Source organism: Nannospalax galili, unplaced genomic scaffold (genome assembly GCF_000622305.1).
Source record: "Nannospalax galili isolate Female #2095 unplaced genomic scaffold, S.galili_v1.0 scaffold518, whole genome shotgun sequence".
Lineage (NCBI taxonomy): Eukaryota > Metazoa > Chordata > Mammalia > Rodentia > Spalacidae > Nannospalax > Nannospalax galili.
The window spans coordinates 4,199,850-4,214,685 of record NW_008342851.1 but is presented as its reverse complement, the minus strand read 5'-3'; the positions used below and the strand labels follow the sequence as shown (position 1 = coordinate 4,214,685).

Below are 14,836 nucleotides of genomic sequence, written 5' to 3'. Positions count from 1 at the left end.
GTATTAGTTATCTCTAAAGACAAATGAAATTACAAAATTCACAAGAAAATGGATGGACCTAGAGTGCCTATTAAGTGAGGTTATCCAATCATAGAAAGTTTTTTTTAAAAAAAAAAAAGAAGCACATGCTTCTCCCTCATGTGTGGAACCTAGTATAAGTATACATGTACATTTGTAAATAAATGCATGTGTGGATATACTACCATATTTAGAAAGGAAAACAAAAAGGACAGTTTTTAAAAATCAACATAGTTGTTTTTTCATGGTGGATATGTGAATTCAACTTTCTAGGTATTGAAGTAGCCATTTCTGTATTCCATAAGAATCCAATATGTGGTATTCCTTTGAGTTGGGATTGTGAGAGCTGGGCTTTCTTTTTAATTCCATTTGCCATTAATGTAATGTAATTGGACATGAATAGGCACTGAATACATTTTTCACACTGACTCATTTAGAAAAAATGATATACTTTTGTTAAATTTTTTTGTAACCTGAAAATTTCCCCTTTTTTCTTTTGTTTAAAACCATATCAAATAATTCTATCATACTGTTATTTAATGTTAATTGTGTTGCTATACATAAAATAAAGTATTTTTTTAAAGTTTTACTCTTAGGGATTAGAGAAATGGCTCAGTGGTTAAGATGACTTGCTGTTCTTTCAGAGGACTGGAAGTCTGCTCCCAGTACCCACATCAGGGAGCTCACAACTGCCTGTAACTCCAGCTCCAGGGGATCCAACCCCTTGTTCCATCTTCCACAAGCACCCACAAGACCCACAGGCCATGCGCACATTCATACACACACACACACATACATATAAATGAAAATAAAATTAACCTTTAAAAAATAAAGCTTCCATCTGACTTGTAATATGCATGCCTTAGCGGGTGCATGGCCCCCACAATGCACACTCACGAGTAATTTTTAAATGATTTATTTTATTTTATATATTTGAGTGTTTTTGCTATGTCTAAGTGCATCACCTGCATGTCAGAAGAAGACATTGGATTTCCTGGAACTAGAATTACAGATGGTTGTAAGCCACCATATGGGTGCTGGGAACTAAACCTTGGTCCTCTTCAAGAACAGCAAGTTCTCTTAACCACTGAACCATGTCTTCAGCCCCAAATAGCAATTTTTAAAAGGCATAAAATCAGAAACACCTTAGTATCTGCAGATGACCAATCCACAGGTGCTTGCTTGCAGTCTCAACATTTCAATAATAGCAAAAGTATATTTGACTTGATACCTTTGCATAGAGTTGGATAAATCCCTTTTACAAGCTATTTTATGTTGTTCACCTTTGTTTCATCCAGTTTGGAATTTGTCTACTTATCTACATTTCTGCAAAAGCTGCAGCAAAATGAAATTGTTATTTTTTGTTTGTTTGTTTGTTTGGGGGCCAGAGTCTTGCTATATAGTTCAGTTTGGTCTCAAAGCTTAGATCCTCTTCCCTCATCCTCCTGAGTGCTCGGATCACAGGCATGTGCCACCATATCTGGCCAAATTTAAGGTATTTGAGACCAAGCACACTCTTCCATCTGACAGTATCTAGGAGGGGTCTCCACTGCATAGCAGTTACCACATTTGACAGTCCCTAACAGGATGAAAAGAGATCCTTGTGGCTAATGTATAAAACCTACCCTGGCAATGGTGCCTCTGGAAACTCCATCAGTCCACAGGCTACTCAACTCCTTGACTACTTTTTTCATTGTCTCCTGATGTGATTCCATCCCCTTGGAGCTTCTTTAGAGATTATGAGACAAAGGTCATGTTCTTATCAAAAGACACAATTGCCAGCTCTAGCATCGAGGTGTTCCTTTCCTTTACAGAAGGAACTTCAATGACTTGGCAGCCTAAGGCTTTGCCTAGTTACTTTCATTTTCACCAGTGCAAGCTGTATTAACTATTTTTCCCCATGGCTGTAGTTCCAGGGGATCCAATGCCCACTTCTGGCCTCTGTAGAACTGCACACACAGGTACACTTAAATGCAGACAAAACATTCATTCACATAAAATTAAAATAAACAGTGTTCCCTTTCTCTGTTTCTTTACCGGTGATTCGATGTGACCAGCTGGTCTCCTGCTGCTGCCACCAGGACTGCAAGGATAAAACACCCTGACAAAAGCAGTTTAAAGGAGAAAAGGCTTATTGTGGCTTACAGTTTGAGGGTATGCACTCCATCCTTGCAGTACTGCAGAGGCCAGAAGTGGGCATTGGATCCCCTGGAACTGCAGTTATGGGTGGTTGTTAGCATGTGGGTGATGGGAACCAAAACCAGGCCCTCTGCAGGAGCAGTCAGTGCCACTGAGCCAACTCTCCAGTCCCAAGATTCTTTTTATTTGTTGTAGCTCTGGCTGGCCTGGAACTAGCTATGTAGATCTGCCTGCCTCTGCCTCCTGAGGGCTGGGATTAAAGGTGTGCACCACTATGCCTGGTTCTGAGTCATTCTAAAAAAGGATTTATTTCTGTTACTTTTTAAATTATGTATATATGGGTATGTGCACATGAGTGCAAGCCAGAGCTGGAGCTACATGTGGTTCCCAAGCTGCCCAGTGTAGGTGAAGGGGACCAAACTTAGGTCTTCGGGGATAGCAGTACATGCTCTTAACCACAGGGCCAGCTCTCCAGCTCCATAAGTACTTTTGTAGAGGAGAGGTAATTAGTAAGATTTTAGACATGCGAAATTTGCAACACCCTTTAGGAGGAGTTGGATATGAGTAGGCTCAGGTCTAGGTCTTGGCTACAGATGGAAATGGAGTAGATCGTGTAGACATGGAATTTAAAGTCATTCAACTGGATGAGATGGTCCAGGACATACACTTACATACAGACAGGTCCTCCCAATTGTTAGAGACGAGACTGGAGAAACAGCAGAGTGACTGAGGAAACTGGGGGGGGGGGGGGGGGGGTCGGGGGGGGGGGGGGGGGGGAGGTCCTGGAGCCGGGTGAGGACAGTGTTCTAAAGAGGAGAGTGATGAGCTTCAGAGTGACCAGGACCTCAGATGCTGCTAACAGGACCAGTGAGATGAAGACTGAGAAATACTCATTGACTACACCAATGTGGAGTTCACTATTTATGCTCACAAAGCTCTTTTTGTGGCGTGGAGAAGATAAAAGCCTGGAGAGGATGGGGCTGGAACATTCTCCATGCACACACAGAACTCTTTCAGGGAAGTTTATTTTCTGGATTTCTGTTATACTTGGATCTTCTTGAAAATTATATTTGAAAAACAATGGCAACAACAATAAAAAGAAAATCCTGTCTAACATAGCTACTTTTCAAGATCCTATAGAATTCTGTCCTGTTAAATGTCAGTTGTGGTACATGTGTTTGGATGCAAAATTTTCTACTATGAGTCATGGGGTTTTTTGTGTCTTTTTTTTTTCTTTTTCTTTTTCTTTTTTTTTAAATTTAAAATAAAAAGGCTTGAAAATGAGGCAAATGTTCAAGGAAGGCTTAAGCAATACATAGAAAAGCAGTTGAGAACAGAAGAGATTCTGCCCGTGTAGCACAGTGGGTGGATTTGGGGATTTCTTGGGATCAGAAAAGAAGGTAGAAATTTACCATTTTTTTTTCCTTTTCTTTTGTCAGAAAAGAAATCAGAACCACTGAATTATATTAGAACAGGTTTTTACTTGTTTTCAGCCGTGCTGGGGATCAAACCCAGCGCCTCACACGGGCTAAACCAGTGCTCTACCACTAAGCAACATCCTCAGCTCTTCGTAAATTTCATTTTGAAACAGCATCTTTCTTAACTGCCCAACCTGGCCTTGAACGCGTGATTCTCCCGCCTCAACCTCCTGAGTATCAGGGTTTACAGATGTGCGCCGCCTGGCTCAGCTAACCTAGATTCTTTTCCATCTGTACCACTAGATCTAGTGAGTTATGCCAGTTATCAACTTGTTGCCTCTCGGGCCCAAATTCAGTCTTCACCCTCTGTTCTACAGTCATTGCTTCCTGCTCGGAATACCTCTCCCTGTCAGCAAGTTCAGTGCACATCTTGGTCGGTAGAGGGCGATGCTGAGACACAGAAGGAGACAGGGCTTCTGGAGAGGGAGGCAGATCCCTGTAGCACCAGTCCCAGCCACAGGCACCTTCAGCAGCGCACAGTGGCAGAGCACACAGGTGAGTTTGGTCGCAGTCCTCTGTTCTTGGTACCCAGTCTCTATTCTTACAGTCCTCAGCACTAATGACTACATTAAGCTTTCTCCAAACGTCACTGTGGCAAATTTCCCTGTGGCTGCACACTGGAATCTGATATAATGCTGAAACCTTTCTGGTAATAAAAGTATTACATATCCGATCAGAAGAGCAAGAAAATAAAATATCTGGCCTTTCAGAGGCAGCATACATTAATATTAATGGTAAAGTATTTTTAGTGTATTTGAATTTTTAAATATTTTATATTTCTTTCCTTTTCTCTTTTGAGGTGAAGGATGGAACCTAGGGTTTCATGAACATTAAGCAGGTTCTTTACCTTTGAGCTATACCCCAAGACCTAATTTAACACAGGCAATTGTAAAACAAAAATCGTTCAGAAAGGAGAGAATGAAAAGCAAGAACACTCCACTTCCCAGAGAAGTCAACGCTAACCCATTTTGTAAAATTTGTTCAGAAGTCATTTATCCCCAGCTTTAATGGCGTATATAAATACAAAGCACATAATATTTAAGGTACAAAACCATAGGTGTGAAGTTGAGGTTTAGATATACATAACTGGAAAATTATTATAATCGAGTTAATTAATATACAGAAATCCTTAATATTTCTAGAAACAGCACTTCAAAAACCTTATGGGATTAAATTATATACACCAAGTGGAGTGGGTTTTAAGAAAATTGTAAGGCCATTACAGCACATGTGGAACACTCAAAAGTCTATGGAACAAAAGCAGTTTTCCCTAAACCCAATTTCTTTCTCATTCTGGCAATAGCACTCCAGAGCAAGGCTAGTGATATATACACAAGGGCCTTCAGAGACTAAACAGTTTCTCTAGGAAAAGAGTCACCTGCATCATGTGGTTAAGTTGGCTCTTGTTTCGTCATGTGCAGAACTGATTCAGTCCTTAAATTGGCTATTTGTTACCTAAATCCAAAACTTCTTCCATGCTGTGAATCCAAGTTCCTCTCCTCAGCCCCTCCCTGTTAGGCTTGATAATGGAGGGTTCACCACATGAACTTAATTGAAGGGACAATTTTTAGACAGGAGAAGCATACAAGACTGCCAAGGTGCTGCTCATGAAAACTCTTAAGCTCAGTGATGGACACATGAGCTTCTTAAAAATTATGAGGCTCAGGCTGGAGAGTGGCTCAGTGGTCAAGAGCACTGGCTGTTCTTGCAGAGGACACAGGTTCAATTCCCAGCACCCACATGGTGGCTAACAACCATCCATAACTCCAGTTCCAGGGGATTCCTCTTCTGTCCTCTGTGGGCATTGCATGACATGTATGTGTTTGCATACATGCAGGCAATACACTCATAACCATAGAATAAAAATAAATTTTAAAAATTTTAAAATTATGAGGCTCACAGAGTTTATAAATATTCTCTTTATAGACTAGTTAGTTATGGCTTTGTTTTTTAGTCAGGGTCTTCCTTTATAACCCAGGCTAGTATCAACATCTTGATTCTCTTGCATCTTTCTATTTAAGTGCTGGTATTGTAGGCATGTGTCAGCAAGGTATAATGTTTTTGAAAATCAGATTCAGAACTGTGGACAAAGCTTTCTTGATTCAGTAGCCTTCCAACTCATCATTAATGAATGGCTGGAGAGAACGGCAGTATCCACTGCCAGGTAATAATCAAGCGTTTAGATTGAGGATGTCTTTCTTTCACAGCATTAAGCAGTTTTGTGTCTTCCTCATCCAGGAGCCAACTTAGCATGGTGATTCTGGTGAGGCTGGGCAGTCGCAACACACACTGACTCAGGGCCTTGACGGTGGTGGCCTGAACTTTGATACATTCTGAGAGATGCTTAGAAATGCTCAGCTCTTTCAAATTTGGCAGGTTGCCCAGAGCTTGAAAGAAATTTCTATATCCTTCTTCTGTAATCTTGTGATTCATTGAAAGATCTAAGTTCTCAAGTTTCTGGAAGCCTCCACTGGTTGCAACTGTGGCTGAAAAAAACAAATCAATTGTGAGACCAGAATCCTAAGGACTTCAATGACGGTGACAAGGTTATGGATACCAACCCGACCCCCACCTCCACTGAAAGTAGGAAATGATTAGCACAATATTTTAAAGATAGTTCTTTAAAAGCGGTCAAAGGGCTAATTGGTTGATAGAGAACCACATGACCAAAATCCAAGGGAAAAAAGCATGCCTAAGAAGTCAAATTGCAAGGGACCCAGAAATTATGGAAAGGAGGCCTTCTTTTTCCCAGAGAAGGGGAGGTGGCATTCTTAAAAGCTGTCTTCTCTCTGCGCCCTCCCTCTGCTGTCCAGAAGGCACTCCACACTTAACAAGAACAGGGGCTCTGAGGAAAATAGAGCCAGGTAAGTTCTCAACTAACATGGGTCTGTGACTTCTGAAGTGGGGACCTAGCAGAAGTTTTTGCTTCATTTTCATTGAAAAATCACTTTTCCCTAATTCGGGTAAAGGTTAGATTTTATTTCATCCAGAATCATTGGAGCTTGAGTTTAAAGACAGAGGGCCAAAGAAAATGTCTCAGTTGTGTCCTGAGCAAGTATGTTTGGTGATACTAAAGGGATATTTCTCATTTCCTCGAGTGAAAGACTCTTCTGGAGGCGATAGCTCAGGTCTTCCCCATCCATTGCTTTCTTGCCTTGCTTTGCTTTACTTTCTACAACACATCGTACAGTTAGCTGGGGCTGTGGGGTGTCTAAGTGCTGTCTTCTAGGAGTAAGGGTTAAACAAACTCACACTAGCAAAGAGCAACCTGTCAGCTGTCTCTCAAAAGTATTTCTTGTTCAGTCAACAGATTTACTAGGTTCTCACCATGTGGCAGGCATGCTGGGTTCTGAGAGGGGAAAGTATTTGATCATGAGAGGGAGAGGGTCAGGGATCACTGCTCCCAAATCTGTTTAAGATTCAAGTTCTAAATAGGCTTTAAGCTAGCATGGAGAGCAGGAAGACACAATAGTGATTTGTAATAAATAGAGAGGAGAAAAGTCATTCCATTTTCATAATACTTAAATCTTCCTCTTAAGGAGAGAGAAAAGAAGCTTTTAGGAAAAGGTCATAAATTTCTGTTCTTTTTCTTTTTTCTTTCTTTTTTTGTAGGAGAGGGGGACTACAAGCTCTCATGGAGTCTAGGCTGTCATTGAACTCAGTATGTAGCTGAAGATAACCTTGAACTCTCTTTTTTATCTGTATGTATATGTTCAGGCATATGTATGTTCAGGTGCCTATGCCCAGAGGCCAGAAGAGGGCATCTAGTGAACTCCTCTGTCCCCCTCTCTCTTTACCTTAGAAGGAGGTATCTCTCTGAACCTGGACTTTGGGTGTTCTGGACTAGTCTGGACAGCAATTGTATGTATCCATACCTCAGAGCTGAGGTTATGAGCACTTGAGAGACACTCAGCTTCTTACATGGGTGTTAGAATCCAAACTCTGATCTTCATAGTTGCAAAGCAAGTACTCTTAACTTCTGAACTCTCTCTCCAACTACAACTTTGAACTCTGGATCCTCATACTTCAGCCTGTGGGGTGCTGAAATTCCAGGCTTTTACCACCACCAGGCCTGGCCATTTTACCAGTTTACTAGCATTTATCAAGTAACAAGACAAATTCCAGCCTTTGTAACCCCCAAGAAGCCCACTCCAGTCAGGCCTTTACTTTCCTCCCCAGTGTCTTTCATAGGACCAACTCCTGCCTCTCACCTGTATTTCTAAAGATCTTCAGATAGACCTGGTTCTTCAGCACAAGTGATTGCCCTGCTCAGAATGCCCCAGCCCCCCTCTCCCCAGCGTGTCCCCACCATTCTTACTTCAGGTCGCACCAGAAACCTCACTTCCTCAGAGACCTCCCCGACCTCAAATTAGGTTGAGATCTTCTGTTGTACACAGAAGGAAAGGAGAATTGGGCAGCAGATATTGGCCAAGAATATCCCGAACTGACAAAAAGCCATCAAGACAAGGATTCCATGAGTTCTACAAAACCAAGTGGAGTAACACAGGGAAACCACCCTCTGCACCTCACAGCACAGCTGCAGTTTCAGTCTATTTGGTGACCATAGCAAGTCCCCTGTCTCTAAATGCAGTATCATTGGGGTTAGGGCTTCGACACATGGGCTTTGGGGAGTCAGAATTAAGTCTATGGTGACTTCCACAGAGCAAAGCTGCCAGTTCCAGCTGCTCTGAAGGCTGAGGCAGGAGGATCATGAGTTCTAAGCCAGCCCAGGCTCCCTAGTGCCACCCTGTCCTAGGAAAAACAAAACAAAACAAACCTCAAAAGCTCCCAGAGTGGGGAAAATGACCCCTCACCTTTAAAGACACGATAAAAACTCTGACTCAACAAAACAAATGACAGAAGCCGGAGATGTGAGAGAAAATAAGTCCAAAATAGAATGCCATGTTCACTGAAAAAACATTCCAAAGAGGAAGTAAAGGCCATTTCCAGGTCATTAAAACGGGGAAATTCATGACTAGCTGACCCAGAGGAACAGAAATACTAACCAAGTTCTTCAGGCAGAAGGAAGACGACCCTCCCACCCCCATGACTGGAACTTGGGGTAAGCTCAGGGTAGCAGCAATAGAAGCAATAAAGAAACAGAGAATTTCACTGGGAATAGTGACCCTGGCTCTCACCCCAGCACTCAGAAGGCAGAAGCAAGAAGATTACTGCAAGCTTGTTACCAGCCTAGGCTATAGAGAGAGACCCTCTCTCTATGTAGCCTCAAAAAAAACCCCTAAATTTAAATGGAGTAAATAAATTTAGTGTGTGAATACTAAACACAGAATCATTTAAAACAGTAATCAAGCCCTTTCAGCCTCAGCTGCCACCATGGCATCCATGGTAAAGCTTATGGTGAAAAGGGGCAAAAGAAGAATAGAATCAGGGTTTGAAGTTTGCCCTTGACTGCACCCACCTGTAGAAGATGGAATCATGGAAGCTGCCCAATTCAGCAGCTCCTCTAGAAAAGAATCAGCATGAACTGAAAGGCTGGGAACTTGGTAGAGAGGTTATAACTATCAAAAGGAGCAAGAGTAGGATCACTGTAACTTCTGGGGCGCCTTTTCCAAAACTAATTGAAGAGTAATAATCCACATAATTGGTTATGCATAGTTACAAACCATAAAGGGAGTTATCAATTATGTTACTTTCAGATTAGCACGGATGAAGAAGAGAAGGAAGATGAGGCTTAAAACACATTGACGTGAGCTAGGTGTGGTGGCCAACACCTTTTACCAAGCACTCTGGAAGCAGAGGTAGGTGGATCTCTGTGTAGTCAAGGCCAGCCTGGTCTGCATAGTGATTTCCAAGCCAGCTGGAAGTGCAGGGAGACCCTGTATCAAAAAAACTGACCTTGGATATTTTGTATTAATTCATTAATAAAAGTTAGGACCAATAACAGAAAGAACAGTGATGGAAGGGTTAAATGTATGTAGAAACGAAAATAAATGATGATGATAATGCAAAAGGCTAGAAGGAGGCAAATGTAATTTAAACATTTTCACATTTATTTATTTACTTTGTGTGTGGGGTATGTGTGTATATATCTGTGTATATGTGTGTACACACATATCATGGCATTGGGGGGTGGGGGTCATAAGGAAGTTTTGGAGAGATGGATCACTTCCTTCACCATGTAGATCCTGGGTATGGAACTCAGATCATCAGACTTGGCAGTTAGCACCTTTACCCTAAGCAACCCTTTACACTAAGCAACCTCACCTACCCAGGTTAATGGAATTTAAATATTCTAGAAGCACATATCTGGATGATAAACTTATAAAACTATTCATTTATGTATATATACATATGTATCAATAACATATTACTTAAAGATGCAAATGATACCATCCAAGATAACACTGAAAGTAAGAATATACATGCAATCCAGGTATGGTCTCACACAGCTGTGATGCCCACACTTGGAAGCTGAAGCAGGAGGATGGCCACAAATTCAAGCCCAACTTGAACCACATAGTGAGTTTGAAGCCAACGTGGGCTACAGAGAGGACCTTGCCTAACAATCCCTCCTACAAGAAAAAAAAGATTGTATAATTAATAAGCTAACAAATGTGGTAAGAAAAGAAGAATAGAAAAAAAAACACATCCCATTGGACAAATAAAGAAGAAAAATACCAAAATCACACAGGTCAAAACATGCCTGTAACCTTAGCACCGAGGAGGCTAACGCAGGAAGAACACACACAAAATGATAAATTTAGCTATAATATTAAGCACATTAAATGTAAATAGACTTTTTTAATTACTAGATTGTATTTTTGTTTTTATTTTTAAATTGTGTGTGTATGTATATGTGTCCTAGTTTGTTTCTCCATTGCTGTGACAAAACACTCTGACCAATACCAACTTGGGGAGGAAAAGGTTTATTTAGGCTTACATCTCCCAGGTTACAGTTCATCAGGGAGCCCCACACAGGAACTCAGGACAGGAACCTGGAGGCAGGAGCTGGAGCACAGGCCATGGAGGAACGCTGCTTACTGACTTGCTCCCCTGGCCCCTGCTCAGCCTACTTTCTTATACAACACAGGCCCACTTGCCCAGGGGTGGCACCACCCACAGTGGGCTGGGCCCTCCCACATCACACAACAATCAAGAAGATGCCTCACAGACATAGCCACAGGCCAGCTCAATGGAGGTAATTCTCCAATTGAGGCTCCCTCAACCCAGGTGTGTCAAGTTGACACTAAAGCTATCCAGCACAATGTGTAAGTGCACATGTATGTGTGGGTGCATGTGGAGACCAAAGGTCAATGTTGGATTCTTCATTAGTCACTGTCCATCATTACTCTCACTGAGCCTTGAGTTCACTCAGCTGTCTGGCTCTCAATCCTCAGGGGTTCTCCTGTCTTCAGCTTCCTAGAAGTTATAGGTGTGCACCACTATGCCTAGTTTTATGTAGGGCTGAGAATCAAACCCAGGATTTCTTACATGCTAGGCAAGCACTTTAGCAACTGAGCTACATTGTAAACCCTAGACTGAATTTTTAAAACCCAATTATCTAACTGCAAGAGATACACCTTAAATTGTGGGGCATCAAAAAACTGCAGGTGAAAGGAAGGAAAAGGACATCATAAAGAATAGAATCTGGATGCCTATGTTAATATACAACAGAGTGAGTGTAAGGCAGGAAGTCCTACTACAGATAAAGAGGGCTGATCTACCAGAAAGATCTTACAATTCTAAATTCCCTATGCAACTAGCTTGAAGATATATAAAGCCAAAATAGAGCTATAAGGAAAGTAGGTTAACAGGGATTTATTCACGTATTTATTTTTGTGGTGCTGAAGACTGAACTCAGGCTTCTGAGTGTTAGTGATAGTCTCTGTTCTGATCTGGTTGACTGTTAATTACACTGGAAAAACAAATTTTCAAGAGTATGAGCTGGGAAATTTATTCACTTTGGCTTATATTGTGTTTAGCAGAAAGAATATTTGGCCAGGTGTCTGAAACACTGAGGTCAGAACACAGACCTGAATGGGGTGTTGCTCCATGGCTGAACGCCTGCTTAGAATGCATGAGTGAAGCCTGGGTTCAAAGCCCCAAACCAGATTTGATGGCTTCTATAGTGTCAAAACAGAGGCTTGTTGACCTTTCCAGCCTGACCAGGATGAAGCTAAATCTACACAAAGCAGGAGAGGAAACCACAGGGTAGAGGAAATGAGGAAGTAGGCTGAACAGTTTGGAGGGCCAGATGTTTTCATAGACTTGGAGCAGACAGCTCCAACGATGCCACTGGCTTCTGCACAAACAGAACCGTCTCTCTGAGGAAACTCACCGATTTCCATCACACTGTCATCATCCAAACCGTAGTGAAAGGAGAGAACTCGGAGACTCTGCAGCTGAGGACACTGCCTGACAATCAGCTTGGCCACGTGATGAATCCCGTCCCCACCGGGAAGGCGCAGCTCTTCCAGGTTCCTGAGAGAACCTAGAGTGTGTGCTGTGCAAGACAATAAAGCCATTCTCTGTAGCAGTTCCCATGGGTGAGGAGTTGATGACCTAGAGACTCTGCAGTCTAGGAGGCCCCACCCAGCAGAGGCCTCCTCATCCCTGTCCCCAAGGGCAAGAGAGAGGGGTCAGCACACACCTGCTGCCTGCTGCTCTCTGTGGACAGCTCCTCACCCTCCCTGGCCTGTCTCTCTTCACCCAAGTGCAGGCTGCCTCTCCATCTCCAGTTCCTCCTGCACAGCCAGGCTTCCACTGGCTGCAGCTCACTCTCCTAGCTCCACAATGTCTGTGCTGAACATTTACAGAGGTTTCCCCCTTGTCACTATTCCCTAAACTGTTTACATTTAAGTAGGCATTGTAAGCAATCTAGAGATGGTTTAAAGTGGGCATCATATGCAAACACTGCACCATTTCATATAATGGACTTTAGCATCTTCTACTGTTGGCATCAGCTGGGGGTCCTGGAACCAACCCCCATGGTTGTCAAGGGCAGCACTAAACAGCTTGCTTTGTTGTGAGTTGACTGGGGGAGGGGAAATAATGAATAAATTAAAAACTATTGTCTTGTAAACATACCAAATTTTTCTGATGTTTCCTTATTGGGAAAGTTTTGCCATTCAATATTTAATATCTTCAGAGAAGTATAATTTGGCAACATTGTGACTATGAAAGAGAAAATTAAAATGTAGCCATGTCAGATATATTTCTTAGACCAAAGATAATTTCTTTAAAAGAGCATTAAAACAATGAAAATGAATGTGCTAATTTACAGTGAATTTGTGTGACTATGGAAAGAAAACATCTTGGTTCAGAAAATATTCTGAAAACTAAAACATTTTAAACTATAGACACAAATATTTTTCACTATTGTGAAAAATTCAGTGAAGATCGGGTGTGATTAAAATTTCTTTGACATCAGTTGCATTTTAAAATGTTGGCTTTTTTAGAGTGTGACTTTGCGCACAGGAGTATCTTGAAGCAAAACTGTGAGGTTATAAATCTTACCAAATGGCACAGCAACAAAAAATTGTCCCGAAAATTCAATCTTTTTGAGTTTCTTGCAGGAAGCAAGTACAGTCATGAGAGACTCAAAATCTGAAAATAAGTCACATGTCAGATGGAAAACCTGAAGCTCTGGAGAATTCTGAATCAACTTAACTGCAAAAAAAAAGGGGGGGGCGGATTTTCAGAAATTAGAGAAGTTTGCAAATTTCTACCAAAATTAGCCTTGTAGTTCATTAACTCCAATCATACTGAATTTAAAGTAAGGCACCATGATGCAATGATGGAATGAATGAGGAATTTGGACTCATGTTCAGGTTCTGGAGTGACAAGAGAGCAGCATGGACTTGCACAAGCTACTGACGGGATCAACTAACTCTTCTCAAAATGAGGGCTCAGTAAAGTCATTGTGTTAGATAGCTTTAGTATCAACTTGACACATCTGGGTTGAGGGAACCTCAATTAGGGAATTTCCTCTATTGGACTGGTCTGTGGCCATGTCTGAGGGCATCTTCTTGATTGTTGAGTGATGTGGGAGGGCCCAGGCCACTGTGGGTGGTGCCACTGTGGGTGGTGCCACAGGTGGGCCTGTGTTGCATAAGAAAGCAGGCTGAGCATGGGCCCAGGGAGCAAGCCAGTAAGCAGCATTCTTCCATGGCCTGTGCTCCAGCTCCTGCCTCCAGGTTCCTGCCCTGAGTTCCTACCTTGGGCTCCCTGATGAACTGTGACCTGGGATATGTAAGAAAAATAAACCCTTTCCTCCCCAAGTTGGCATTAGTCAGAGTGTTTTGTCACTGCAATGAAGAAACAAAATAGGACAGAAATCTTCAGTGTTAGCATCCTAAAGTCTCTATGTCTATGCATTTGTGCAATGAGAATTCTATACAGCGTAACATAAAAAGGACAGTTCTGAAGCAGAAAATAAATTAATTTCGTATGTGGGCAGGAGTCATGCACGTGCCAGAGTGAACATGTGGTCAGAGGACAGATGAGGAATCGCTTCTCTCCTTCTACCATATCGATCCCTGGCATCAAAATGCAGGTCATCAGGCTACACAGCAGGTGTTTTTACCTACTGAAAAAAAAATTTTTTGTTTGCTTTTGTTATTTTAGAAAGGCTCTCACACTGTATCTCAGGCTGCCCAGGAAGTAACAACAGATACACAGCCAGCTGGCTTTAAACTCCAGGCAGCTCTCCTCCTTCAGCCTCCCAAGTGCTGAGATTTCAGGCATGAGCCACCATGCCCGCTCAATGACTATTTCCATGAACTCTGCACATTAGCTCCAGGTTTACATTTCCTTAGTCCTTGGTGTTCAGCATTTGCCAAATCAAGGGCCTGCTGATGCTTTAGTCATTTTACTAAATGATGTGTTCTAGAAACACAGCTGCGCAAGTTGTCCATCAGTCATGAGGCTAGGCCGGGGAGAAATGGGGAAATGGTTCAGATTGCCACCATCAGGTTTCTTCTCCCTCAGCAGCTGATCTGTAAATTGCCAAGTTCTCAAGAGCAGCTTAAACAAAAGTGAAAGAAACACGCTCTATGAACTATTTTGGAGAGGAAGGGTATTTGGAGTTTAAAGCTCAGACTGTGGATCTAAACTGTGAATAGACACTTTCTTAACTGGATAAACTTAAGCAAATTTCTAACCTCAATTTCCCTAGCTACCAAATGGCAATACTAATAGTATATATAGTGAGTGTGAAGATGGAGCTAACACTTGTGAGG

The 14,836-nt window shown here is 42.0% G+C and overlaps 1 protein-coding gene across 1 annotated transcript in view; it reads right to left on the bottom strand.

Annotated features, from left to right (window-relative positions):
- Window positions 1-5,478: 5,478 nt before the first annotated feature.
- The window catches only part of LOC103738730 (baculoviral IAP repeat-containing protein 1a-like), a 77,411-nt gene continuing 68,053 nt past the window's right edge, over window positions 5,479-14,836 (bottom strand). The window contains exons 13-16 of the mRNA XM_008838858.3: window positions 13,113-13,265; window positions 12,684-12,770; window positions 11,935-12,099; window positions 5,479-6,121 (exon numbers count right to left, since the gene is read on the bottom strand). Of these exons, the coding sequence (XP_008837080.1) occupies window positions 5,760-6,121; window positions 11,935-12,099; window positions 12,684-12,770; window positions 13,113-13,265 (767 nt within the window). The 3' untranslated portion in view covers window positions 5,479-5,759. The remainder of the gene's footprint in view (window positions 6,122-11,934; window positions 12,100-12,683; window positions 12,771-13,112; window positions 13,266-14,836) is intronic.